The 26,407-nt window shown below is 47.4% G+C and overlaps 1 protein-coding gene across 2 annotated transcripts in view; it reads left to right on the top strand.

The window, feature by feature from the left end:
- MROH1 (maestro heat like repeat family member 1) overlaps nucleotides 1-26,407 on the top strand; it is a 2,813,132-nt gene that overhangs the window by 855,170 nt on the left and 1,931,555 nt on the right. For both annotated transcript variants that reach the window (XM_069621886.1, XM_069621885.1), the window contains exon 16: nucleotides 10,252-10,292. In XM_069621886.1, the coding sequence (XP_069477987.1) occupies nucleotides 10,252-10,292 (41 nt within the window). The remainder of the gene's footprint in view (nucleotides 1-10,251; nucleotides 10,293-26,407) is intronic.

Here is a 26,407-nt window from a genome sequence, read left to right as displayed (position 1 = left end):
TCCTAAACTAAGTGAGGGAAGAGACCAATCCGGCTGAGCAGATAGGCAAACAGTTCGGAAGTCACCCAGGATTACAATTTCACCTGCCGGTGACCTCCGTTGCCAATCATCAATGCATTTCAGTATTAGATTGAGAAATGTGTCAAAAGGACCAATACCCTGGTGGCAATATATGTTCAACAGCAACACCTCTATTTGCTCATTTAGATTAAGTCTGAAATGGGTCACCAAAGCACCAAATGTTATGTCAATTATTGTGACTATACTTGTATATAGACAGGAGCGTACCAGTGTAATCAGTCCACCTGTGGGCCGGCCAACTGCACCCTTCTCGGCAGATTTAAAAAGCATTATATAGCCATCAAACGCTGGACAAGTCATCAACAACGTTTCTTGCAGGGCTATTAAATAATGCTTCCTCAACAATTGGATTAGATTTAAGTGAATGATGGCCTTGTGTATTCCAAGATATCAGTATTAATAATAAACAGTTTTCAGAGTAAATGTTAGCAATACTGTTCGGGGGTCTGGGAACTTTGAACACTCAATGCCTCCGACAACCAGGACCAGTCCTGACGCTGCTCGGAAGCAGGGGCATATCGTGTAGCAAATGCATGATTTTGATATTTAGGGTCACTACAAAGCGATACTATGATTCTTCTAGGTGAGTGATTGTCCTAAACAACCTTTTTAACATCAATTGATCTATGGATGTTTGTGAAAGCTCAAAACCCAAAGATCTGATTGATTCCAAGCCACTCAACTAGATCCAATATGATTTTTGCTGATCCAATATGATTTTTGACTTTATATACAAGATTGCATGATCAGATCTGTAGTGAAATATAAAATCTACACGTTCTATGTCCCCACTGGTGATAGCTGCCAGGCATGGAATTGAACAAAAGAGTTGCAAATACATTAGTGCAGCAAAGATTAATATTGCGGTTCCCAGGAAGGACACTTTCCACCAATAGTTGAAAAACATATTTTACAGCACTTTTAGGAGCTGAGGGATGAGAATTCTGTACATCCAGCTGCCCCCCTGATTGACCTTAGAACCTAACACATTAGTACAGTCCTCCCCACCCCCAACATCAGTCCTCTTTGAACCTCTCAATACACTAAAAACCGAAGAATTTGTTGGCTTATTTTTGTTGTAGGCAAGAATAGAATCGGGATGTGTCCCATTAGGGATCTTAATTTCTTCTCGAACTTCACCTACCAAAGAGGAGACCAGTGCGAGCCGAATCCTGTACAGCCAACTTATCATTCAATGGACCAGTAGAAAATACATTGGGTGCCAGTCAGGGTATTGACATATCCCCAGGTGAGTCTTTGGAAAAATCAGTCCAACCCTGATCCGCTCGGTGCGATTTTGAGCTTAAGGTTGAACCACTGGTATCTTGCATAATAAGTCTCGAAAGGTTGGCAGGGAATTTACCAAAGGAGAACAACTAATTTGGAGTCATTTTTTGCGTGGTGTTTGAATGTACTAAAATCGATTCGCCCACAGATCTATTACCCCATTTACCACATGATGATTTATATATATTTGATCCCATTAGTTGATGCAAGTCTTAAACAGAGTTCATTAATGCCAATAAGGCTTGATGCATTTTCGATTCGCTTACAGACACTTGGCCATTGGCAGCTGGCATTTGAGGTGGTATGTTCGCCGTCCTTTTAGATATTGGGTCTGCAAGACTTGCCTCCCGAGGTAAAGTGGTACTAGGTGTATTGACAGGGGTGGAGGAACTGTACTTACAAGTGGGGAACAAGACGTCTGCCCTGTTACTTGAGGGGTAATTCCCATCATATTAGTTTATATAGCCAGCAGTCCTCTGGACTCCCCTCTTTCACTGATGATCCCATGTTCTTTAGTTCAGATGCCACAGTTGGATGTGCTAAAATGTTACGGATACTTGCCACTGACCTTTTACGGATCGTTAAACTATGGCAATTCTTTTTACCCTTTTCAGTTCTTTGTATTATCCTAGTTAATTTACCTTTCGGGGGTCTAGCTTTGACTCTTAATGGTGATGAGGGCTGGGTAAAAATAGAAGTATCGATCATCACCAAAGAGTCATTAGGAGTCTGAAAAAAATAAAGAGCTGTCTTATCCACATTGCCAACCACTTAATTTGCCTTGTTGTCATTCGTCATATCATTTGCAGGTGCAAGTGGGGTGGAGAGTGAGGGATCAATCAGGTTATCAATCATAATAACATAATTTTGGTTTTCAGAGGTACATGTCGTAGGAGGAGGCTTCCTTCCACCATTACGTTCAGCCTACCGATAAAACAGAATAGCCATTCAGGTGTTCACTAGAATCTGCCAACCCCGGTGCACATAAGGCATCAGAGAAGCAAAACTCTCAATTTCCCGAATTTGAGGGACAGGTCTTTATCCAGCGTTAACCCCTTATCAGGAGCCTCTTTGACCAGAACCACAGATGTCACCAGAGGGATAGACCCCTCTGTTCTCTGACCTTGCAATAAATCCCCCTTCAATTTTAGTATTGTCAAGTCCATAATTTATTAAAAAGATTTGGCAGCATCATGCAACTTTATATTATCAAATTTAGACAAAAGGGAGTCAAACATTACGGAGTGTGATTTAGACTCTGATTTTAAGCCCTAATAGAGTGTTACAAGCACACATAAAACTTATTTATTTCCAATAGCACTTCACTTAGAGAGGAGACCAAATTGTCTTTTAAGTTCTGAAATGTTTCTGATAATCTTTTAGAGGAGGTGGGGGGTTGGGAGGGTGAGGGCAAAGCTGAGGAAAGAAAGTTAGAAATCTGAGAATTGCAAGGAGAAAGTGAATGCAGCGTATTCATATCGCTGAAGTCCTCCATTGTAGATTGATTGTGGTTTCTATTAACAGGAACATTTTCATAAGACTGCACGGTTTTATATGGTTGTAAATTGGTTTTAGCCGTAACAGAGGAAAATGCAGTGATTTTTCCCGGCCCTCGAAGGGGAGGAAACGCCAGCACGCCGGGAGTCCCAACAGTCCATGATTCTCCTTTTGTATAAGACCAACATTGACGACGACGTGCATATTATCAGGATTAACCTGCAAGCTTTGAGTAGTTATGGCACATGAATTCACTAAATCTGCCGTTGGAGACGGTGGTAAGAGAAGCAGCATTGCAGCCAACTATTTCATGTCTGTGGTGTGTGTGTTGAGGTTGAGTTGTTTAAGGGTTGCGATGTCGCATGCATCGCAGCACTCCGAAGTTGCATTTAGCAAACGATACTTGGGCTAAACATGTTACCAAGAAGTAATACCTTTAATAGGACACAGGCAACCCGCAGAGGAAATTCAACATTTGGCCTATGGCTGGCTATGGTAAACTGCTACTTGAGTTCATGCTATTACCACACTACTGCACACACTTCCATGCAAATATATTAGGATGCCGCCACTAGAAACAGTCTCCGCTTCCGCTGCAACTGCCACACACAACTGTGCCTGGTTTCGCTCATACAGGAGCTTATAGGAGCCGGAACTCACAAGGAGGATTGCAAGCCGTGCTCCGTCTTCCCAAACGTCCCAGCTGCTAGGTCTCTTGCACTGGCCACACAAGAACACACAGCCTCACCAGGCCAAAAGGTTGCAGACTGAGTCACCCGACCCCCCCCCCCCCCACCCCACCACTAAGCAAATACAAAATGCCACAAAGATCCAGCCGGACCGACACAGGAGGTCACAAGCCACTGAGGAGTGCTGTCTGCACTCACCGCAGTATGTCCCAGGCAGACATTCCAACATTCCAACTCACCTGGTCGAGAGATATCAGAGAAATCGGAAGTTGCACATTTTCCCAAAGGGATGCATTGGGGCTAGAAGTATTTTAGGTGGGAGAACGTGAAAAATAGCAATATTTTTTCACGAAAAGTCGTGGCTCACCCGCCTAAATTGGGACGGTTGGCATGTATGCCCAGGTCTTACCTCGGGTCTTACCTTGGAACTGGTAGGTTGCGACACCATCACTCGCACCACCCCACAAAGGATTTAGGGGGGCCTGGTCAGGGATATATGGCTCAACACACTATGATCCTCCGCCAACAGCACGGAATTTCGCAGCCCGCTGCCTCATTAGTTTCAACGTCTGGTTAAAGGAAAGGAACCAGAGAAACCAATGGCAGCAAACCGCACTGCATCGCACTGTCGGTCTCTCTCTGCTCGCTCTCTCTCTCTCGATCAGTCTCTGTGCTCTTGAAGCCATCTCCAGTGCCTCTCTGCCAAGTCTTGGTTGGTATATATTATGGCTTGATGCCATAATTGCATGTACACCCCCTGCCAATATGGACTCCTCAAATTTCACCCAGTTGTTATCATTGATAGACTGGACTCCCTGGTGAGCAAAACAAAATCATTGGCTATCCTCAGGCTTCATATTCCAAGTTATGAGATTAGTCTGAAGTCCAGTAAATTAAAATCAACAGGGCAGTTCCTCAAAGCCTACATACTGAAGGAGTTTTCCTGCCAATTCACCCCATTTTTGCAATTTTGAAAGCCCACATTTGGCAATACTTACTAAGCTTGTGGCTTGGGGATATTTCGGGTTTGGTATTTTGCAATTAGAGTTCCAGTAATGGCTTCTTGAAGACTGCTGATGACCCCACACATCTGCTGGGTCGATCCCTCGCCACCCGCTGTTTTCCAGCAGAATCATCCTATTGGTTGTGGGTTCCTGATGGTTAGAAGGTGGTTGATGCCTCAACTGCCTTCGGGGTTTTCAGCTTAGGATGTCAGTCAGTGCAACCAGCCGTTGTATCCGTCCTAGACTGCTTGCTCCTTTAGCGCTGCCTACAGTAGGTTGGTTGAGGTGATTGGAGCCTTTTTCACAGGTTCCTGAATCTTCCTGCGGTGGCACTCACCAAAATCTTTGATGCATGCTTGAGGGTGCAGGTCTTGGGAAGTGCGTGCGTTCCATTTTTGGGTAGTTGGTATTGTCTTTGGCCCAGGGTTCAAATCTCACCAGGTTGCCTTTGGTTGCTCAAACTGTTTTCACTGACGCCACCGGCCAGAGTACTTAAATTGGGTTTCTGGCATGGGTGATCATTTTAGATACTCTTGTGGTCCCCGGGTCTGTGATAGAGATTCCTTGGCAGCAAGTCTTTAACGCATTTCCCAAAGACGTCCAAGTCCCCCTATTCTGCTACTTGTTCTATGGGCTGGGGTCCATCTTCCAACCTCTAGGACACTTCTTTGGGCGGTCTCCTGTGGCCTCACCCGGGGTTGCTCTTTGCGCATCCACACCGGTCGGGTAGAACCGACTTACCGCTTTTAAAGCTGATGGCTCTTTAACTTTTCCCATTCATTCCAACTTGCACTGGAACTGTCCTAAAATTGACTCTGGGGTACTTAACATCTGTGGACACTCTTTGTATCCCCGAGGGAGTTCAGTGAGCTCTGTACCAAGTTTCAGAATTTTAGCACCTACATGTGATTTTATATCCATTTTTAAATGTATACACTGCATTTCTGTTATGGCGCATGTACTTTAAACACTGTGGACTAATCTGGTAACAATGTGTCTTTTTCCCTGAAATGATTAGGGAACATTACTGTTGCTAAAATTGATTTATTCTCGGAAGCCTCTGGCTATGGTTTACAATGGTTTAATTTTCTCCATAGCTATAATTTATTATGTGACTGTGCTTTAATACTTATATAATGTACTAGTAGTCTAAATGTTTGTGGATTACTGTTAAAGGCCTAAGGGATTTAAACCTATGTTTCCTGTTGGTGAAATTGTGGTTCCCTATTTTTTATCATCCTCTACCATATGTTAGGTGGTGATTGCCAGGTTTAGGGCCTTCCATATGTACTACGGTTGTACTGTGTTTTTAGGACACTGTACATTATTGTGCAAGCCATAGGGGACTTACTTACTTGGTAGGTTCTATGGTTGCCCGGTTCTCACTACACCCTTTATTTCATGTTGTGTGCTCACATCTGGTAGGGGCCCACATATAGACATTGGGGTTAGGAGAATCCTTTTGCAGACTTTACGGTTTAAAAAAATATGTTTGGTTATTTGAATACTGTTATTACCATAGTGCTTATTTGACATGATAGTTTCATGTGTTTACTTAAATAATGTGTTTACTTAAATGTATATATTTTTCAGTACATCAGTGTGGTGTATTTTCTGGAGATGTGTGTGGACTAATTGTTTAGTTTAGTGTATTCATTTATATAGCTTGCTGAACTCTGGGGTATCTTGGCGCCTTGCACGTTACATGGTTACAGATAATTTTACAAAATAGCAGCAGAGAAAACAATTATTTACATCATAACACAAGTGGTTACAGAACATTTTACACAATAGTATTTAATGAGCAAATATTTACACCATATGTCACTGGGTGTTAGCAAAAGCATTACATAGCTGATAGTTTTAGAACAGTAGAGGTTTATGGAGAGTTATATAGCCTAGTAATATGTACAGAAGATGAAATACTGATGGCGGTTGAGGCACTGATCATACACCGAGAATAGACAGCCACGTTTTAGAATCTTTCCTAAATAAGTGATAGGAAGGAGCTGCTCTTAAGGAGGCGGGCATAGAGTTCCATAGCTGGGCTGCCATGACTGGGAAACTGCCACTCCCTGCTTTCGTCAGTTTGAATTTAGGGACTTTGTGGCTGTTGGCCTGCAAGGTTCTGATAGGGCGTTCCGAAGTATGTTTAGTGGATTTGTCCACTAAGTATTTAGGAGCCATGTTGGCGAGACATTTGTATGTATGGTTTAAGGATTTGTATTTTATTCTTTCCTTAATGGTGAGCCACTTGGTGGTGCGCCTAGTGTTAGAAATATGCTGCATTCTAGGAATACTTAGCACCGTTCTAAGGGCGTTGTTTTGGAGTATTTGCAATTTGCTGATGTTGTGTTTACTGGTGCCTAGATAGAGTGCAATGCGATAGTCTAGTTTAGACAGAGTAAGGGGTCGATCTAGCGTGATGCAGCGTGAATGTACCTCTTTGACTTCTGTGGTGAATCCAGGTAATTGGTCCCCCCCCCCCAAGGTGGAGCCACCCCCTTTGGGACTTAGGAAGGTGAGCCCACTACGCAATAATCTCTAGCGGACAGGGCAAGCGGGATCCAACTGGGGGTCACCCCCACCAAGGGGACAAGGAATGCACAAGTAAAGATTCCACCCCACTTCCCTATACTTATAAGTCTGTACTGTTTGTTGGTTACATTAGGGTTGTTGAGCATAATCATATACATGGCTCCTTTAAACTGGATGGCTTGTTTCCTGACCTGTATTCATGTTTTCCTTCATGTGACAATCAGGACCATTGGCATCCTCTTTCGTTCCAGGTAGGAACTTGCATGCATCTGGACACCAGCAGGAAGTGAGAAGCAGCTGGAGATTGTGATACGCAAGCCTTTACATCGGTGCAGAGAGGAGACCTTCCCTCACAGGAAGAAGGGCAAGCCATGTTGTTAACGTCGTGGGCAGAGAGCCTAGAAAGTCTGCGGAATGCTGCTGCTTGGTGGAATTTGGAAGATCTGGAAAGCCCAGTCCTGCTGAAGCTGCCAGAAGCGAGACCAAGCCAGGAGCAGTGAGTCCACATCCTTCCGAAGCGACGTACAGAGCCAGTCTGTCCCAGTGCCTAAACCACTGAAAGCACAGCCATGCAAACCGAAGCCAGGTCTGAGCTGTAGAGCTGCACTGGCTAGAGACGCCAAAGCTCCGGAGGACCACTGCTGGTAGGAGAGAGGTACGTGACTTCACATCAAGTGCAGGTCGAGGGCAGTGAGACAACAAAGCCCATGCTGGACTAAGCATCTGCTTAACCCATGAGCAGACAAATGGGCTGAACAAACCACAGGACTTTAAGTCCCAGAATCCCACGAAGGGGAGACGAGACAGAGGAAAAGAAGGCCGGAAAGCAACAAGCCCATGTTGAGTTCAGCACAAGAATAACCTAGGAGAGAGGGTGACAAAATGAACAAGCTGGACCGAGCAGGCCCATAGCCCATGCCGGCCTGAGCACACAACCCAGATGGGGAAAAGAGAAGAAAGCTAACCAGTAGGCCTGAGCAGGCCAGTAGCCCACCAGGGTCTGAAGAACCAGTTATCCTGCGAAGAAAGGAAGCATCATCCAGGACTGACCAAGTCCATAGCCTACTTGAGACTGAGAATGAGTTATTCAGAAAGGACTAAATGTGAACTTTGTTAAAATTGTGGAGGAGATTTACCAGGAAAAGGGATGAAGGCAAGACTGTTTTTCAATACTTGTCAAGGGCCTTGTTCTAACTATAAAAGGGAAGCAGAGAGCTTTGCTTGGAAATTGGACATTCATTCCTGGATTTGAAGGTACTGGGAGAACTCTTGTGTGGGATGTCGGTGAACCAGCCTCCACTAAGCTATCCAAGATGGGGAAGTAACCCTATTCTAAACTGAAGCTTTGATTCCCTTTATCTTTCTTTTGTTTATAGTGGTAGGGCAGAGAGTAGGTTAGAATGGATTTGGACAGAGGATGGTGTTTATTTGTGAGTCTCCCTATGAGCACAGTGTTTTTTTTTTTAATAGGCACACTGGTTTGTAAATAGGTTTAGAGGAGCTTTTCTTTGAATTCTTATAAACATTGATGAACTATGCCATCTGATCTGTCTCTTATGCCTGACCTATCACATAGCCAATTCACCCCTACGTGAGGATTATGCCTGGTATCTCTGACCATGTTTCCTTCCTTAAGAGAGGTTTGCCTTCCCCATATGGTTAGTGGTTGTATCGTGCTTGACAGAGGGTGTTGCAAAAACTGCCTTAACAAGAATGTAGTCCATTTGGTGGAATTGAGCTTTCAGGTAGGTGCTTGTCATCCAAACTAGGATGGAGTCAAGTCATTTCTTGAGTCATGAAATATTTTGAGTACAATTCAATTTTAGGTATAACTTGGTATAATCTAGATAGTGGTGAAATGAGAGAAGTTGTTGACAAGCGGGGTTAGTTGTTTTATATAGAGATTGAAGTTCACTGGGGAGAGTAGTGTTCCCTGAGTATCTCTGCAGGCGAGTGGGTCATCGTTGCATTTTACGTTACTTGGTATCTGTCCGCGAGGAAGGTGAGAAATCAGTTGAGCACACTGCCTATTTACCCCATTAAATCTATAAGTAGGCTTGTAAGTTGGAAGTGGTTGACTGTGTTAAACGCAGTAGAATTGTCGAGGAGGCTAAATAGGCACAAGTCCCCTTTCTCCATAGTTGGAGAGCATCACCAATGTCCTGGATGGTGCCAGTTTCTGTGCTGCATCTGGGACTGAATCCAGATTGATTGCCCTTTCAATGATTTTACGCATGAATGGAATGCTTTGTCTGGGTCTAGTGTGGGATTTTGCAGAGTAAATCCTGTTTTTACAGTGCTTCGGAAGATGCCACGATCAAACAGAGAATTGGTTATTTGGAGGAGAGGGTAAGGGTCCATCCTGAGAACTTCTTCATGATGGCAGAGGGAAAGATGCCATCCTTGTAAGAATTGGGTTTTAGTGGTGCGAGAGAATCAGCAAGATCCTTGTGTGTGCGAAGTGTGAAAGTTGTATCTGTGCTACACGATGTGGGAACTGATTTTGATGCCTCAATATGTTCTCCAAACGAAGGAAGTAAGAAGTGCAGTCCAGAAACAAGTCCATGAGAGACTGACAGGGACACAGACCCGTTGTAAATACGTGGTGTAGAAAGACGGATATGAGAAGAATCTCTTGGATCCGATATACTTGGACTATAGAGTTACTATCCAAACCCAGCATGCAATTAAAAACATGTATGGTCTTTCTTCTTTAGAAAATAAAACCTTTTTTTTGGTAAGCAAAATAATCCCCTGCTCATAATAAATATTTCTAAACCAATCATTACTGTGCCATCTGAAAAGGGGATGTCCTTTGTTTGAGGTCCAGCGGAAGCTGGTACATTTGTTTGCCAGCAGTTGTATAATGTTTTGGCTGCTTGGGGTATAACCACCCTCGTATTAAACAGTGCGTTTAAAACAGTTGCTTAAATCATTTGATTTTGTAGAGCTGTATGATTTTAAATGTGTGTGTATATATATATATATATATATGTGCAATATTTTCTTGCATTGTTTTATGATGAGATTCCTATTGGTTCACAAAATGCCCATGGTTTTCTTTGTCTGTACTATGTTGCCAGAGCATTGCATATCAATATATAAAGTGCAGGATCTACATTTAAGTAAACGTGGTGCATTTTTTTTTATTTCAGTGAACCTACCTTCTCCCCATGCTCTGACCACAAGACTCTTGGTAAGTAAAGGATACATTATTTCTTTTGCTTTCTTTTACATTTTCTGGAAAAAATGAATGTTTCACATATCCAAGTGATAGAATTTCAATTCCAACCACTATACACAGTCCGGTTCCTATTGCCCCTGGATAAACCACTTTCACATTGAAACTGTACATGTTGTACTTACCCATCCTGCCACTGTGTGTGGGTTGTGCCTGTTGCACTCTAATAAACTAATACCTGCACTATAAACTTTCTTTTCACTAGATCACTTCAAACACAAATTGAATTCACTCTGTTCTCTGGCTCATGCATCTTTGTTGCAACAGTATATTCACTGAAGCTAAGCTCATTTGTTTCATTAGTTCGCTCTGCAACAAAATTGAATTCATATAATGGTCCGGTCCTCTAGTTTCTCCACAATTGGAAACTTATTGAAACCTGCCATGCATTGAAAATGTCAGAAACATAATCTCTCAATAGATAACACGTACGCTTACCACAAAGACATGCATACTGCACTAAACGAATAAACACCTGTTTTGCCACTGTCATCTTTCCTACATTCATATGCTCTACTGTCAGTTCCATTGGCAATAGATGCCATTCATACAGTACTACACTAAAGGTCCCCCTTTACTCTAACAATGTCCCATTAGGACTTAGAGTGGCAATATTTGTTGGTTATTTTAGATCCCTTTCTGCTCTTCAGTGAGGAAACGTTGAGTTTGGTCTTTTTTTTTTAATCTGTCTTTTAGTTTACAAACAGAATTCATGGCACAAAAATGAAAAAACACTTTAAGGCTTTGATATACAAGACAAATCAGTGAGATTGAATTACGGTCGAAGTTCGTGTTGACAAGCTCATTGTCTCTGATTAAGTCCTGTACGAGTACCTAACTTCCCCCTTGCACCCCGAATGCCACCCCCGCCCCCCAGTCGGTCGTGCAGTTTTCAGTTCATTCATTGCTGCGTTTTACAGATAGCAGTCGAGGCCTATTATGCGTCGTAGAGATGGCTTTATTGATGAGAGTAGGGTGGTGCAGCGTAGTGGGTCGATTCTATTTTTCTTCCAGGCTTCCACGGGAGAGGTTGATGGGTGGACCTCGGAAGAGTTCGTTGGGGAGATATCTGGCTTTATAGTCCATCCATAGGGCCTCCACCTGCGCTGACCTTCCATGGAGTGATGCCGTAATGTGCTCCATTATGCATATGTTGGTGGCAACGTTAGCCCATTTGTTTTTGGTGGGCAGTGAAGTGGATTTCCATTTCGTAACGAGTACGGCTCGAGCTGCCAACAGTAGCTGTGGGGCCAGGTCTCTTACTCTGGTCCAATCGTCATCATTTTTCTCGAGGCCAAATAGAATAAGGTAGGGGTCTAACGTTCTGGTGATGCCGTTGATCTCTTTTATCCATCCCAAGACCTCGTTCCAGAAGACTGTTATGCAGGTGCAGCTCCACCACATGTGCCAATAGTCTGCGCTTTCTCCACATCCTCTTCAGCATTCGGGACTAACTGTTTGAAACATTTTAGATAGTCTGGCGGGATCATATTGCCATCGATGGAGTAATTTGATGGCATGAAGTTTGTATTGATTCGCAACAGAGATTTGTGTAGCTGCTTTGCATATGGTTCCCCATAGCTCTGGGGTGAACCGTTAAGTCTCTTCCCCATTTGTCTCTCAATAGATCTGTGCCCCCCCCCCCCTCAACCTTCTATCAGTTCTTTATACATTGCCGATATCAGGCCTTTCATTTCTGTTCTCGGGTCTAATATCTTCTCAAAGGGTGTTAGGTCCCTCATTAGGCAAGGCTTCCACTTTGGTCTCGTCAAGATGCCTTTTATTTGAATATACTGGAACGTGGATAAAGGGCCAATTCCGAGGGCTTCAGTCAATTCTGGAAGGGATATGAAAGAGTCCTTTCTTTGTAGTTGTCCAACTCTCTCTAGGCCGACTTCGTACCATGCTTGGAACCTTCCTACATTCGGGATTTGGTCGTTGATTCCGGGTGACCATAGATGGCTTAAGGGGGAAGGCCATGTGGTGATGTTTAGCATATTCTTGCTCGGAGTCCGAGATGTCCCATATAGTACTAAATATTGGGTGATCTTTAAGTTTTCTAGAAATCCTCCTGGTGAGGGACCAGAGCCATTCTGATACTGTGGCGGGGGCGAAGTAATGGTTATCCATGCCGACCCATTGAATGCTTGTGAGGTTGCGAAGGTGGGGGATCAGGTCTCTGAGTTGGGAAGCTTCGTAGTATTTTTGCAGGTTAGGAAGGCCAACCCCTCCTTTTTCTTTGGGAAGTATTAGAGTCTTGTACGAGATCCTTGCCTTCTTTCCTTGCCAGAGAAATTTGAGGATGGCTCTTTTGGTATCCACGAAGAAACTGTTTGGGATTCTGATTGGTAGCATTTAGAAGGGGTACAGGAATCGGGGAAGGGACACCATTTTAATCGCGTTGAGTCGAACTAGCCAGGATATCGTGAGCTTTTCCCATCTCACCAGGTCAGCCCGGAACTGTTGTAAGGGAGGAAAGTTCGCCTCATAGAGATCGTTTAGTTGTTTGGTGATCAATATCACTAAGTATCGTAATTTTGCATGTTTATATTGAGACCCAGTGTGGAGAATTTGATATTGTTTGCCTCTTCCTGACCTTGGAGTGGGAAAAGTGTGGATTTCTGTTTATTCACCTTGGACCCCGAGAGCTTGCCATATTCATCTAATAAGAGGAGAGCACGGGGGACTGTGATTGTAGGGTTGGTAACATGGAGGAGGATATCATCCGCGTAAAGGGCCACTTTATATTCTGTCGTCCCCAGGTGTATACCCTCCACTGTTGGATCAGTTCTTATTGATATTGCGAGGGGCTCTAGGGAGAGAGCGAAAAGGATTGCGGAAAGGGGGCACCCCTGGCGAGTCCCTCTTTCTAGGCTGAACCATCTAGAATATTCGCCATTCACAAATATTGCCGCCTCAGGGTCCGTATATACCGCATGTATTGCCCTTCTGAACCTCGGGCCCATCCCAACCTTGCGCAGCACTGCTTTCAGGAATCCCCATTCGACCCTGTCGAAGGCTTTCTCTGCGTCTATGGATAGGAGAGTAGGGTCGTTGTCCATGTTTTGGGATGCGTGAATTAAAGGGATGGTCTAGTAAAAAATTTTATTTAAAAAATAGATAGGCCACATAAAAAAGAAATACTAGCATCCTCCGTTTTAAAACTTCCTATGTAAAATTTTGAGCTATTCAAGCTCAAAATTCGAAAAAGCAAGCACAGGGGCGCAGCCATTTTGTGAAATGGAGGCCCTCCTGTGCTGGCTTTTGCTTTTGCGGCACTAATGAAGGAAAAGCCAGCCAGCTGTAGTAAACAAAGTCTACCGCTGGGTGGCTTTCCCTCCATTAGTGCCGGGACTCGGAGGACGAGGACCGGAGACCAGAGCAGGAAAGCTGCAGCTGAATCTCGGTAAGTGCTATTTATTTTTTTTACAAAAAATGAGCACTAGCTGCGGTTTTTTTTCTAGGATTTCCAGGCTGGAGGAGCCCGGAAAACTTAGAAATAAAACCGCATCTTTAAAAATGTTGTATTTATGTTTGCGGTCGCTTTTGAAGCGACCGCAAATATAAATACAACGTTATTGTGTTGGAAAACGCTGCGGTTTTTCTTTCCGAGTTTCTCAGGCTCCTCCGAGCTTCAAAAGCGACCGCAAACATAAATACAATGTTTTTAAAGCTGCGGTTTTATTTCTAAGTTTTTCGGGCTCCTCCAGCCCGGAAAACTTAGAAAAAAAACGCAGCTAGTGCTTATTTTTTGTAAAAAAAATAAATAGCACTTACCGAGATTCAGCTGCAGCTTTCCTGCTCTGGTCTCCGGTCCTCGTCCTCCGAGTCCCGGCACTAATGAAGGGAAAGCCACCCAGCGGTAGACTTTGTTTACTACAGCTGGCTGGCTTTTCCTTCATTAGTGCCGCAAAAGCAAAAGCCAGCACAGGAGGGCCTCCATTTCACAAAATGGCTGCGCCCCTGTGCTTGCTTTTTCGAATTTTGAGCTTGAATAGCTCAAAATTTTACATAGGAAGTTTTAAAACGGAGGATGCTAGTATTTTTTTTTATGTGGCCTATCTATTTTTTAAATAAAATTTTTTACTAGACCATCCCTTTAAGTGTAGGGTCTTGCGCATTGTGTCAGCCCCTGTCTCCCCAATATAAACCCAACCTGGTCAGAATATATAAGTTGGGGCATTAATGTCTCCAGCCTTGCGGCCAGTACCCTTGCATACATTTTTGCGTCCAGATTGAGTAGTGAAATGGGGCGGTAAGAACCGCATTTCGTGGGGTCTCTCCCATCTTTGGGGATTACTGTGATGAGAGCCCTGACAAGAGTCGGGAGGTTTCCCAGTATCAATTATTTCGTTGAAGAGTTCTGTTAGGAAGGGGATGAGGAGAGAGATGAAGGTTTTATAAAATCCAGCTGTGTAGCTGTCCTCCCCCAGTGACTTACCCAAGGTGAGCCTTTTTATTGCATCCTGGACTTCCAGTTCGGTTATGGGGGATTCCAGCAATTCAACGTCTACAGAGGGAATGCGGGGCATGTGTATTGAGGACAGGTAGGATTCTATTTCTGGCTGGTCGGGATTTATCTCGGAGGAGTATAGAGTTTCATAGAAGTTGGCAAAGCTTTCTGGGATAGTGGGGCAGGGGTATGAATTAGGGGAGGAGTCGTCCATTATTTGTAGTACTCTTTGTTCGGCTCTTTGTTCTCTGAGCCTAGCGGCAAGAAGTGCATCTGCTTTGTCTCCTTTTTCATTGAATTTTTGCTTCAGAAATCTCAGCTTGCGTACTATCTGTTCGTGTTCTAAGAGCTTCAGTTAATTTCTCTTCTCCCTTGCCTCGTTCAGTTTTGCTTGGTCGGATTCTGATTCTCTCCGGTTGTTGGACTCCAGCTGGGTAATTTCGGTTCGTAACCTGCATTCAATGATGTTTCTCTCTTTTCTTTGACGTGCCTTCTCTTATTAGAATCCCTCTCCAGGTGGCTTTAGCGGCCTCCCATTCAGTTTGCTTAGCTACCTTGGCATTGTCGTTAGTTTAAAAAAAACTGGGTGATTTCAGATTCCATTTTAGCCTTAAAGGCTAAGTCTTTCCAGAGGGTCTCATTGCATCGCCATTTTCCACTCTTGACTGGTAGATTCATCCACTGGATGTCTGTGCGGACCATGTCCTGGTCAGACCAAGCGATCGAGATAATCTGAGTGCGATACCATCTCTGCCAGGTCACTGGATACGTATACATAGTCAATTCTGGTGTATGTGTTGTGGGGGGTGGAGTAGAAATGAAGCCTTGGTTTGTCTGGATGGTGCTTTCTCCACACGTCCCTCATGTTATACGTTTCCATCATGGTAGCTAGCTCAGTTTGTTCGGTTCTGCCGCTGAGTTTGACATTGGGGTTGCCGGGCTTACGATCTCCGACAGGGTCTGCCCATTGATTGAAATCGCCACCTAGGATGACCTGGCCGGACGCCTCGAGTAGGATCTTTGGAATCGTTTTAGTGAGGAATCTGGACTGACCCGTATTTGGGGAGTAAAGGGTCGCAATGGTTACATTTATTTTCCCTATGTGGCTATGTGGCCGTTGAGTAGATGCGCTCTGCCTTCTATATCGGACCATGACTTGGTGAGTTCAAATTCTGTGCCCTTTCTGATGAGAATCCCGACTCCCCCTTTTCGCAATGGGCCGGAGCCCCAAAATTCTGTTCTGACCTGTTTCGGGAAGATTTGCCGTTCTTCGCCTTTCATGTACTTGGTTTCTTGCAGGAGAAGGATGTCAAGTTCGGCCCTGCAGAATTCTCTGGCCACAAGTGATCTTTTCGTTGGAGAATTAAGGCCTTTAACGTAGAGTGTCCCTACTCTCAGGGGGGTGATATGCCCCACATCAGTGTTTGTTGCCATTAGTTATTTTCAAAGAGAGATGGCTGCTACTGACTGCTCGCTGATGCATGTCTTCTCTAAATCCAACGCTGCATTGGTATGTATATGACACTGTGAGTACTGCTTTGACCTTTACAAAGTTCTTTAACCATTCCTTGTTCTTTCCCATTCCTTTACCCATTCCCGATTGGTGATGTTCGATCGTACCCGGATAAGAACACCGAGTTGGTATCGAACCACCTATAGGGGCCGTTACATCACGCCCCTTGTCCAAATGTGCCATCTCTGTTTGAGTTGAGCCCTTCCATGGTCCCCCCCCCCTAATTTTAGTCATTAGAGTTGCGGGGTTGTGTTAATGTTAATGCCTATTACATATGTCATATAGTTCACTGCTTTGGTTTGATCTTACCGGTATTATGAAGTCTTCAGTTTTCCCCTTCTGGGGAAAGGTTTCCTCTCCGGAATTTTCACGATCCCTTCACCCTCTTTCTCCAGGCGCCCTGGGCATGCCATTCTCGGTTTTCTCTTTGTTTCTTATCTCGATTAGGATCTTCGTCTGGAGAGCCAAGGAGGTCTCAGATGCATGCTTTTATCTCTTTTTCGGATCTTAGTCTGTGTCTGGTTCCTTCATATTCGAATGTTAGCGATAAGGGGTTAGCCCCACCTTTATCTGACATTTTTCTCTTTAAGTTTCTTAGTGAGGGGGCCACACATCCTTCTGAGAGCCAGGGTCAGAGGAGACAAGTCTTGATAAATCGAAATCTGGGAACCTCCTAGCGTGTTCGTGTCACTCCTGGCTTTTTCGAGGATTCAGGCCTTGTCCCGGAAGCGGTGGAATCGTGCCAAGACTGATCGTGGTCCGCCCGAGGGGCCTCCTGCTCTGTGGATTCGTTCTGTGATTGGTTCGTCCACCTCATCATCAGTCGTTAGAAGATGGTTAATATTGTGAAGTGTCTCCTTCAGGTCCGCTTCTGTTTCGCCTTCTCTTTCCGGGATACCAAAAATGCGGATATTGTTCCGTCTCTCTCTGTTTTCTAAATCATCAAGCTTAAGTTTAAAGTCCTCTTTTCGGTGTTCTAACTCTGTCATTCTCTGGTCGAGTTGTGCTTCAAGAGTATCAATGGAGGCTTGATTGTTCTCCACTCCTTCGAGTCCATCCTCCATACTATCAAGTCTTTGCGTAATCCTGTCTATTTTGCCTCCTATGCTGGTGCCCAGCTTTTTCATTTCACCCAGGAGGCCAGCGATATCTCCTTTTGTCGCCGCTGCCAGGTTAGTTCGTCGTGGTGTTGCTGTTTGCCATTGGAGGTTCAGAAGGAACAGGCAGAGTAGGGGCGTAGGCGAAGTGTGACAGCCTGTGTTTGTTGGTCATAAGCGTCTCTGGTGGTGGCGTGGGTTGGTCGGGATGGTAATGTTTTCTGCTGCTGGTTCGCCGTTGGCAGCTCCGGGGTGCGTGCTCAGCCGTAAGGCGCTACAGGAGTCCTTCGTAGGATGGCGTTTGGGCCCTATTAGATGTGAAAGATCAGTAGTGGCTATCCTCCTTAATGTCCATATGGTATCTTCAACAGTTCTGTGGAGGACGCCACACTGGTGTTTGTGCGGGCTGTGGGCCGGTCTCACCCTGCGCGTGTTGCGGGCACGGTTTAGAATGCTGCAACCTGGAGGTGACCAAAGTGCGTGGGGCTTAGACCACCGGTTTGGTGCCAAGTAGCTTAGGTCACCACTGAGAGCGCCGCAAGGTCGCATACGCTGGGGTGGAGGTGGTTGTCACGCTGGGGCGTATGAGTGGGCGCTTTTACCTCCTTCTTCCTGCGAGATTGGGGTGGTCTGGATGCAATGGGGTCCGGTACCCTCGTGAAAGTCACTGGGGGGTTGGAGACCGCCGTTGCTGGGTTGCAGGCGTTGTGGTAGGTTCTCACTGTGGCCCACTCCTTCGCTCATGTCGTGTTACAGGCCTTCGAGAGCGGGGTTGGCCCGGGCGTAGATGCCCGCTAATCCTTTCAAGGTTCTCACTGTGGCCCACTCCTTTGCTCGTGTCGCATTTCAGGCCTTTGAGAGCGGGGGTTGGTCCAGGCGTAGGTGCCCGCTGCTCCTTTTGAGGTGTTGGAGCAGCGTGAGGGGCGCAGCAGACCCCCGTTAACTGTTCTTGTGGAGGCAAGGGGTTCTAATAGAGGGGTGTTGCAGGAAGCATCCACCCGCCCCTCTACGCGTTACTCTATACGCGGAGGTGTCGATGCCTCAGTCAATTCTGGGTTCACTCTGTTCTTTATTGAGGGGCGAGACACGGGGAGACTGGTGGCGTACCTGATTGCCGTGGGGCTCGGGGGGGAGCGGTCTTTGCGCCGTGTGCTGTGTCTCCGCAGCAGGCTCCCTCCGGGGAGCGGCGTCAGGAGGACGATGTTGTGTGGGCCGGCGGGGCTTCTGCGCGGCTCCGTTCGGTGTCACTGAATTCAGGCGCCGAGGGTGCGGAACCTTCCTCTTTTCTTCTCATGGGCCAGAGGCTGGTCCTTGCCGCCGTATTGTGGGTGCGCAGTGGTGGCTCTGCAGGATCTGCTTGCGGGGCCTAAGGTCTCGTTGATACGCTGCCTGTGTGTGCGAGTGACGTCGTCGCGTGGCCCTTGCTTCCTTCGTCTATTTTAGAGGGTGCAGAGATCTGTTTCTCCCCGGGATTTTTCCCAGACCAAGGGAGGGTATTCTGCATTCAATATCTCGTCGAATTTTTGCGATGGGATACCGGGAAGAGGGGGCTCAACTGATCTTCCGGGGTGATGCTGACGGAGCTCACGCAGAGAGTGTGTTCATCCCTGCGCCCCCTGGTGGCCAGTCTGAGTTTGGTCTTTTAAGAGAAAACTGCATATTTTAGTTTATTTTGCAGCAAAGGTGTTTGCAAAGACGGCCTGGCTAGTGCACATGATGCACCAGGTGTTAGGGAGAATTCTCTGTAAAGGCTAATTTCCCAAACCTAGTGAGTCCCCCAGCAGCTTTGCTGAATTTTTGGGGTTTATTTTTTTCTCCTGCTAAGAGTGAGACTCTTTTCGTCCCACTCTTAGACATGATTTGAGATGTAACTTTGACTTTGTAGGTGTTCATGGGCTATGGGGTAACCTCTTTTTACTCCATAGGGGATCATCTGTTTTCCTATGTGTGTTACACAGCACCCTAAGTGCAGTAACACAGAGGTGTCATAGTGACCCCCAAACATAGACTCCATACCCTGGGATTGACTCCTGTCTCCAAAGGCATGTAAAGTCACCATTGGCTTTACTAGTCCAAATCTGTGAACAGAACCAGTACAAACCATCATATTGTGGAAGTACTGCGTAGGGTTAATTCGATTGCCCCTGGGTCTGTTTTCAAGGGGGCACTGTCCAGTCCCCTTTGTCGAGTTTCTGGCTGGTGGCAGTAGTTACCACGCGAAATATTCCACCGGAATATTCTCTATGAGATTTTCCCATTGATTTTAAATGCACCACTTTGTGGTGCAATGTTAAAGATACCGCCGGTTTATTTATTTAATATTAATTCCCCGGTTGGGTCTTTTTGCCAGAACTCGGTTCTAAAATGGCGTTTGTCTGTCTCTGTGACTCCATCAAAGGTCGAGCCCTTTGTTCCACTATTTTGGCGGGCTTCTCCACAGAAGCCCTCCAAGTGGTGCCACTCTGTCTGGGTTCCTTAGGAGGGGTGGAGGGGGGGTTTAGGCACCCTGGACTGCATTGCCTCGGCAACCCAAGTCGCACTCTCTTCTGATTGACCCAGTGGTGAGCCGCCCGGCTCACCACTTAGTATGTGTGATTGACAGCTAGGCTGAATGAATGGGGGTTTTCTGCATAAAAGCAGGGCCTTTGGGACTGGAACTTCAGAAGTCGCCACAGGACCTAAGAATCCGACAAGGAAGAAGCTGAGCCACCTACAACCTGACGAAACCACCGGTGAAACCCTGCTGCACGAACTCACCCCTTTCCAACGACAGGGAAGATCTTCATCTGGAGAGTCTGTCCCCCTTTGAGCTGGTAGGAACAACCAGTTCACCTTCTTCCGCTCCCAGAAGCGTTCCTTGGTCGAATCGCCCGTGCCAAGCACCCCGGCGGCCGGATAGCCAACCTCACCACTTCTGACCGCGAATAAAAGGACTGCACCTTTTAATCGGGAACTCCGCGGCTGGTTTCATCCCTGGGCAGTGCAACGACTCCAAACTTCCTCTACGACGAGATCATCTCTTCCTCTGACTGGAACACCGAGCTGCAACCACTGCCAGGAACAGCTGCCCCCGCTGGAGCTTCCTTCCCATTTAAGGTACTGTGTCCTGCCTGGCCTGGCCTCCCTTTCTACAGAGTGCTCAAGGTGTCCCCTAAATCCTTGTCCTCTATACTGGGTTGGCCCCAGACCTGCTAACTAAGTGTTGGTATTGTCATATTTCCAAACCCTGCCTTTTCTCTCCCTTTTTAAACTGAATTATTGGAGTGCCATCTAATGTTATGCGCTCACCTCTGTTTTGCAAATAAGTGGTGTCTTAACTTAGACTTGTTGAAAAATGTAATCAGGGAGGTGTATATACTTCTAGTGACTGTGTTTGAACTTGCTTGACATATTAGTGCCAGTGTATTTTTACAAGTGTTTTTAAATAAATAATTATACACTTTAATACCAAAGCTCTGGTCAGTGTTTGCTTGTGCTACTGTCTTTTTTGTACCTTCTTGAGAGAAGTGTGACTGCTCAGCCACAGCTACCAGGTAAATCTGGGTGGTGCAGACTGCTACCAATTGGGTTTACTGCCAACACCTATAGTCTTAATCTTTTTGCAGTGCTCCCTAAGGGAACTGCACAGGATTAGGCCTAACACCAGGAACAAGTCACTCTAATAAACAGGCATCTACAACTTCTCTTAATAGCTCCCTCATTATTTCTCTTCTTAATACTCGTTCTTTGTGTGCAAATGATACTGAAATCTCTAGACTTCTCAACATAACCCAGACTTATTTGCTGTGATCGAAAACTTGGCTGCATGAGGTGGCCCAAATGTCTCTAAATAATGTTGTCCCTGAGGGTTATACAATTTTCAGAGTGGACCGCACTGGAAAGCGAGGTGGGAGGTGTGTGGGGGGCATTTATCACCAAAAATCTCTTAGAATGTTGCTCAACCCCTGCTCCCTTTCTAGAAGGGTGTGAAAACCTTACTCTGAAAATTAAAATAAGCGACAATATCTTACTTTTCTCCTCTATCGTGCCCCTCAGATTGCCCCTCTGTTTGAAGACCAACTTCTTTCACTTATTAACGGTTCTTTAAGTGTTAATGCTCTACTGATTATCTTGGGAGATTTTAACTTATGGGCTGACGATCCTAACGACTTGAAGCTTGTTCTCTCCTATCATCACTCGAGGCAGCCTGGTTAACTCAACTTGTCGAGCACAAACTCACTGTGGCAGACACACACTGGACTGGATTTTAGCCCAAAATGTACCTGTCTGTAATCTTCTTGTGCAGGATTGTCCTTGCTCGGATAACTCCTTGATCACCCCAAATATAGGATTACCCTCCACTCCTCCTACATTTAGCATCAACCCTCACATTGAAGTGAATAATAGAAAAATTAAAGATATTGCTCCACAGGATTTTTCTAACACTCTTGTGTCAAACATGGGCACTATTGCATTGCTTAATGGTCCCTCTGACTTAGCTCTTCATCTGGTTAATGCCCGTCAGAGGTCTGTCAATGCCCTGGCCCTGGAAAAAATTATGATTTAAAAAAAAATGGTAACTTTGAAGAAATCCTGGTTTGATGCTATCATTATTGAGCTGAGAAAAGTCAAAATAGCCTCAGAACGCAAATGGTGCAAACATCTGTGCTCCAGTACCCTAGGTACCTATAAGAAGGCGTCCCATAACTACAAAAAAAACTATTCTTGAAGCCAAGGCTAAGAATTTCAACACCCGCGTCGAGAAAGCTAGATCATGCTCTAGTGAACAATTTACAATTCTTAAGGAATTTGAAAGTAAGGATTCTACCTTTCCCCATATCCTCAAAAACTCTATTTCTCCAGCATAAGAATAAATCAATTTCAGTTTCGTTTCTGAACTGTCTTTCTCCTAATAACCAATCACTGGTCTCTGGGTCATACTGCCCCCAGCCAAGACTGCCCTCATCCTAAGCCCCTCCTCTGGCAGCCATCTTCAGATTTTTACCGCACATTCAAGTGTTGGGAGTCCTCGTGCTACAGCTCTTGAGCTTTGACTGCGTTTTGCGTTTTTTCAAAGAGTTTAATCTCATTTTTTCGGTCAATCTAGCCTCAAGCTCCACCGTTTCTACTTCCGATCAACGGGGAACCGTTTCAGATTTTTCTACGGCGAAGTTTTCGTCGAGTTTCACTTCTTGGAGGATTCCAGAAGATCTTGAAGGCCTACCCCGCGTGGACATGGCCCAGGAGAAAGGAAACGCAATGCCCGGATCCAAGCTGTTCAGAAGCTGCCCTGGATGCAGATTGCAGAATGTCTTCAAGGAAGATGAGCATTCCAGATGTCTCTACTGCCTTCATGAGGACAAAATGCACGGGGAGAAGGACTGTGTGTTTGGCAAGAACCTGTCGGAACGGACTATGAAGGATCGGCCTATCCGTCTCACCAACTGGCTGGAGGGAAAGAGCCCAGCGGCAGGTGACAAGAAGAAGAAGTCAGAGCGGTCTTCTTAGTCCTTTGAGGGCGCTCCGGCGGCCCAGCAAAAGGCTAAGCACCGCGAGTCCTAGGGCACCGGAGCGCTGATCGGTCGGGCTCCTCGGTTGCCAGGCAGGGCGCACTTTCACTGATGCCATCAACCACGAGCCAACGCTCTGGCTCGGGAAAGAGGAAACCGGAGAACCCGGGCAAGCTTCGGGAGAAGCCCCGGTCGTTCCCGAGGGGGAGCGAGGCAGTGACCCTCCCCCCAAGGTGAAGGCCTCAGGCGCCCCCAAGGTCGTGAAGGCCCTGATTCACCAGGCTAAGGCCTCTATCGTGGCGGCCCTGGTGAAGGCAACCTCGGGGCCTAGAGTTTCCCTGCCACCGCGGAGGGAATCCTCTTTTCAGCCCATCGTTATGACCCCCGTGAAAACCCGGGTGGAAAAAGAGGGGGGGGGGCACGGTGGCCATCAGACACAGATGCTGCCTCTGAAGAGGAGCTGGCTGGAGTTGCGAAGAACCTGAACAAGAAGTTCGAGGAAGTCCCCCACGGGAGGGATCCCGACGAGACGGACGAAGAAAGCGACTGCGACGCCGACGAGGAACCCGTGAAAGTGGAGGATTCCACTCCCCAACCGTTGCGCCCGTCGCAGCCGGTGCCAGGGCCACAAGACAACTGAGGAGCTATCTTGATGACGATCCAGGCCTTGTGTACGGAGATGAGGACAAGGTTGCCCTTACCACCAACTGATGATCCAGCGGAGCTTGGACCGTCGGGAAGCCCTCCAAGCAAGCGGAGGAGAATTCAGCCACCCCCTCCTTTCCAGCCTTCAAGGCCCTCACAGCCTTCGTGTCCTTCTCCTGATCCGAGGGATGATACGGGAACGGAGACAGCCATGACTGGGACGGATGATGACAGTGGTGACGACGGGATGGGCCTTCCATCACCATCCCGGTGGGCCTCCCCGCCCGACGAAATTGGCTCCTTCCACGCCATGATCGCCAGGGCATCCGAGCTCGTCCAGCTCTGCCCTGTGGAACAGAAGAAAGGTTTCCTCTATCAGAGGCGTGAGGCCAAGAGGAAGACGGTCCTCTCGGTTCCTTTACTCAACCACATCTGGGACGAGGGGCTGTCACTCCTGAAGAACCCATCCACAACCCCTGCCAAGAGACAGGTACGAGAAGAAGTACCGGGTCCCGGATTCCGCCCCCTTGTGCCTTAGGGCGCAGCGTACCCCGACTTAGACCTCCCCGCCAGACGGCGAGGGAAAGAAACTGGACGCCATGGGACGACGGGTCATCTCGTCGGGGGCGACTACCATCAAAGCGGCCAACGCCCTCGCGATTGTGGCCCGCTACGACAGGGAGCTGTGGTTTAAGATCGTTCCCCTGCTGGACTTCCTTCCGGACGACAAGGCGGCTGAGGCCCTGGAGGTCCTACAGGAAGGAGAGGTGGCGTCGGACCACGCCATCACGGTGGCCACGGACATTGCTGACACCGGTTTTCGCCAGATGGCAACAGAGTTTGCCTTTGCCGGCGCAGTTGGCTCAAGGCTACCGATTTCCGTTAAGACGTGCAAACCAGGGTCCTGGACATGCCCTTCGACGGGAACAATCTGTTCGGCAAGGCAGTGGAAGAGTCGCTGCAAGCCATCAAGGCCGACACAGGGACGGCACGTGCCCTAGGCGTTCTTCGGTAACGACGGCCGCCCTTTCGGAGCTCTGGAGACAAGCAAGGTGCCTCCAAAGGATTCGCCAGCGGCTCCTTGACGTACCGTCAAGCGGCCCGCTCCTTGTCTCAGCAGGCCTACAGAGGACGCGGCAAGTCAGGAGGACCTTGTCGTCGTCGCCAAGGCGGCAAGACCACCACCAAGCAAGACTGAACCGGCCGTAGCGTCGGGCCCCCACCTGAGCACCCCAGTGGGAGGCCGGCTGGTGAACTTCGTCAGCGTGTGGGAGTCCATCTCCACCGACGGATGGGTGCTGGATACCCGGGCCCACGGACACTCTCGAGTTTCTAAAGCAGTGCCGCATTCCACCCGTGGCCAGGAAGGAAAACCACATCCCCCAACTGATGCTGGAAGTAAGGGCGATGTTAATTAAAGGAGCCATCGAGCTAGTCCTAAAGAGGCTCCGGGGCTCCGGAGTATACTCGAGGTACTTCCTCGTAAGAAGGAAGACCGGTGGCTGGCGACCCATCCTGGACCTTCGTCGTCTGAACATGTACATCAAGTCCCAGAAGTTTCGGATGGTCACCCTCCAGCACGTGCTGGGACAGCTGGAGGACGACGATTTTCTGTCGTCGCTGGACTTGGAGGATGCCTACTTTCACATCCCCATTCTAAAAGGACATCGGAAGTTTCTACGATTCGTGGTCCGAGGGCGGCACTACCAGTTCAAGGCCCTTCCCTTCGGATTGAAGTCGGCGCCCAGGGTTTTCACCAAGTGCCTAGCACCAATAGCGGCGCGGCTGCGCCTGCAGGGGATCCACGTCTACCCCTACCTGGACGATTGGCTCATCCGAGCAAAGGCAAGGGAGCTCGCCGTCGTACATACAGCAAAGACCGTCCAACTTCTCACGGATCTGGGATTCTCGATCAACTTTGCGAAATCCCACCTGGTGCCGTTGCTAGTCGCCCTGTTCCTGGCAGCCAGGCTCGACACAGTGGTGCGATTGGCCTCCCCGTCGGAGGAGAGGACACAAAGGCCATCCTAGGCAAGGTGCAATGACTGTCGGCCATGGACGTGGCCAGGGTGAGGTCCGTCAAGTCCCTGCTCGGCATGATGTCCTCCTGCATCTACCTCGTGCGCCTGCGCAGACTGCGGATGCGGCCACTGCAGGAGTTTCTCGACGCCCGTTGGATGCAAGCGACGGGCAGCTTCGAAGACAGGATCCCACTCAACGAGACCTTCCGCCAAGCGATCCGGTGGTGGTGTATGGACTTCCAGGCCCCGTCCTTTCAGCAAACAGTAATGACGGACGCCTCCCTGGAGGGATGGGGGGCGCACTCCGGAGATCTCCACGCAAGAGGCTTTTGGCTCCCGGAGGAGAGGTCACTACACATCAATGTCCTGGAGCTCCGAGCCGTCTTCTGGGCCCTCAGGTCGTTCCTTCCGTCCCTCAAGGGCAAGGTGGTGAGGATCTTCACCGACAACACCACCACGATGTTCAGCATCCGGAAGCAGGGAGGCACCAGATCCCCAGCTCTATCCAAGGAAGCCCAGGATCTGTGGCACTGGGCAGTCGTCCAAGGGATGTTTCTGGTACACTTCCACCTGGCAGGAGTAAAAAAAACACCATCGCCGACTCGCTCAGCAGGGAGCTGCGCTCGTGCCACGAGTGGGAACTGCGGCAGGATTGTTAGGGAGAATTCTCCTTCTAGGGCTAATTTCCCTCGCCTAGTGAGTCCCCCAGCAGCTTTGCTGGATTTCTGGAGTTTATTTTTTCCACCTAGTAAGAGTGTACATTTTTGTTCCACTCTTACATATGTTTTGGCCTATGTGTTTTGACTCATTGTGTGATCTTGGGCACTGGAGCACACCACTCCAGGTGCCCCT

This window comes from Ambystoma mexicanum, chromosome 5q (genome assembly GCF_040938575.1).
Source record: "Ambystoma mexicanum isolate Mex_15411 chromosome 5q, UKY_AmexF1_1, whole genome shotgun sequence".
NCBI lineage: Eukaryota > Metazoa > Chordata > Amphibia > Caudata > Ambystomatidae > Ambystoma > Ambystoma mexicanum.
Note: the sequence above shows the minus strand (reverse complement) of the source record. Positions and strands in the feature narration are given on the sequence as shown.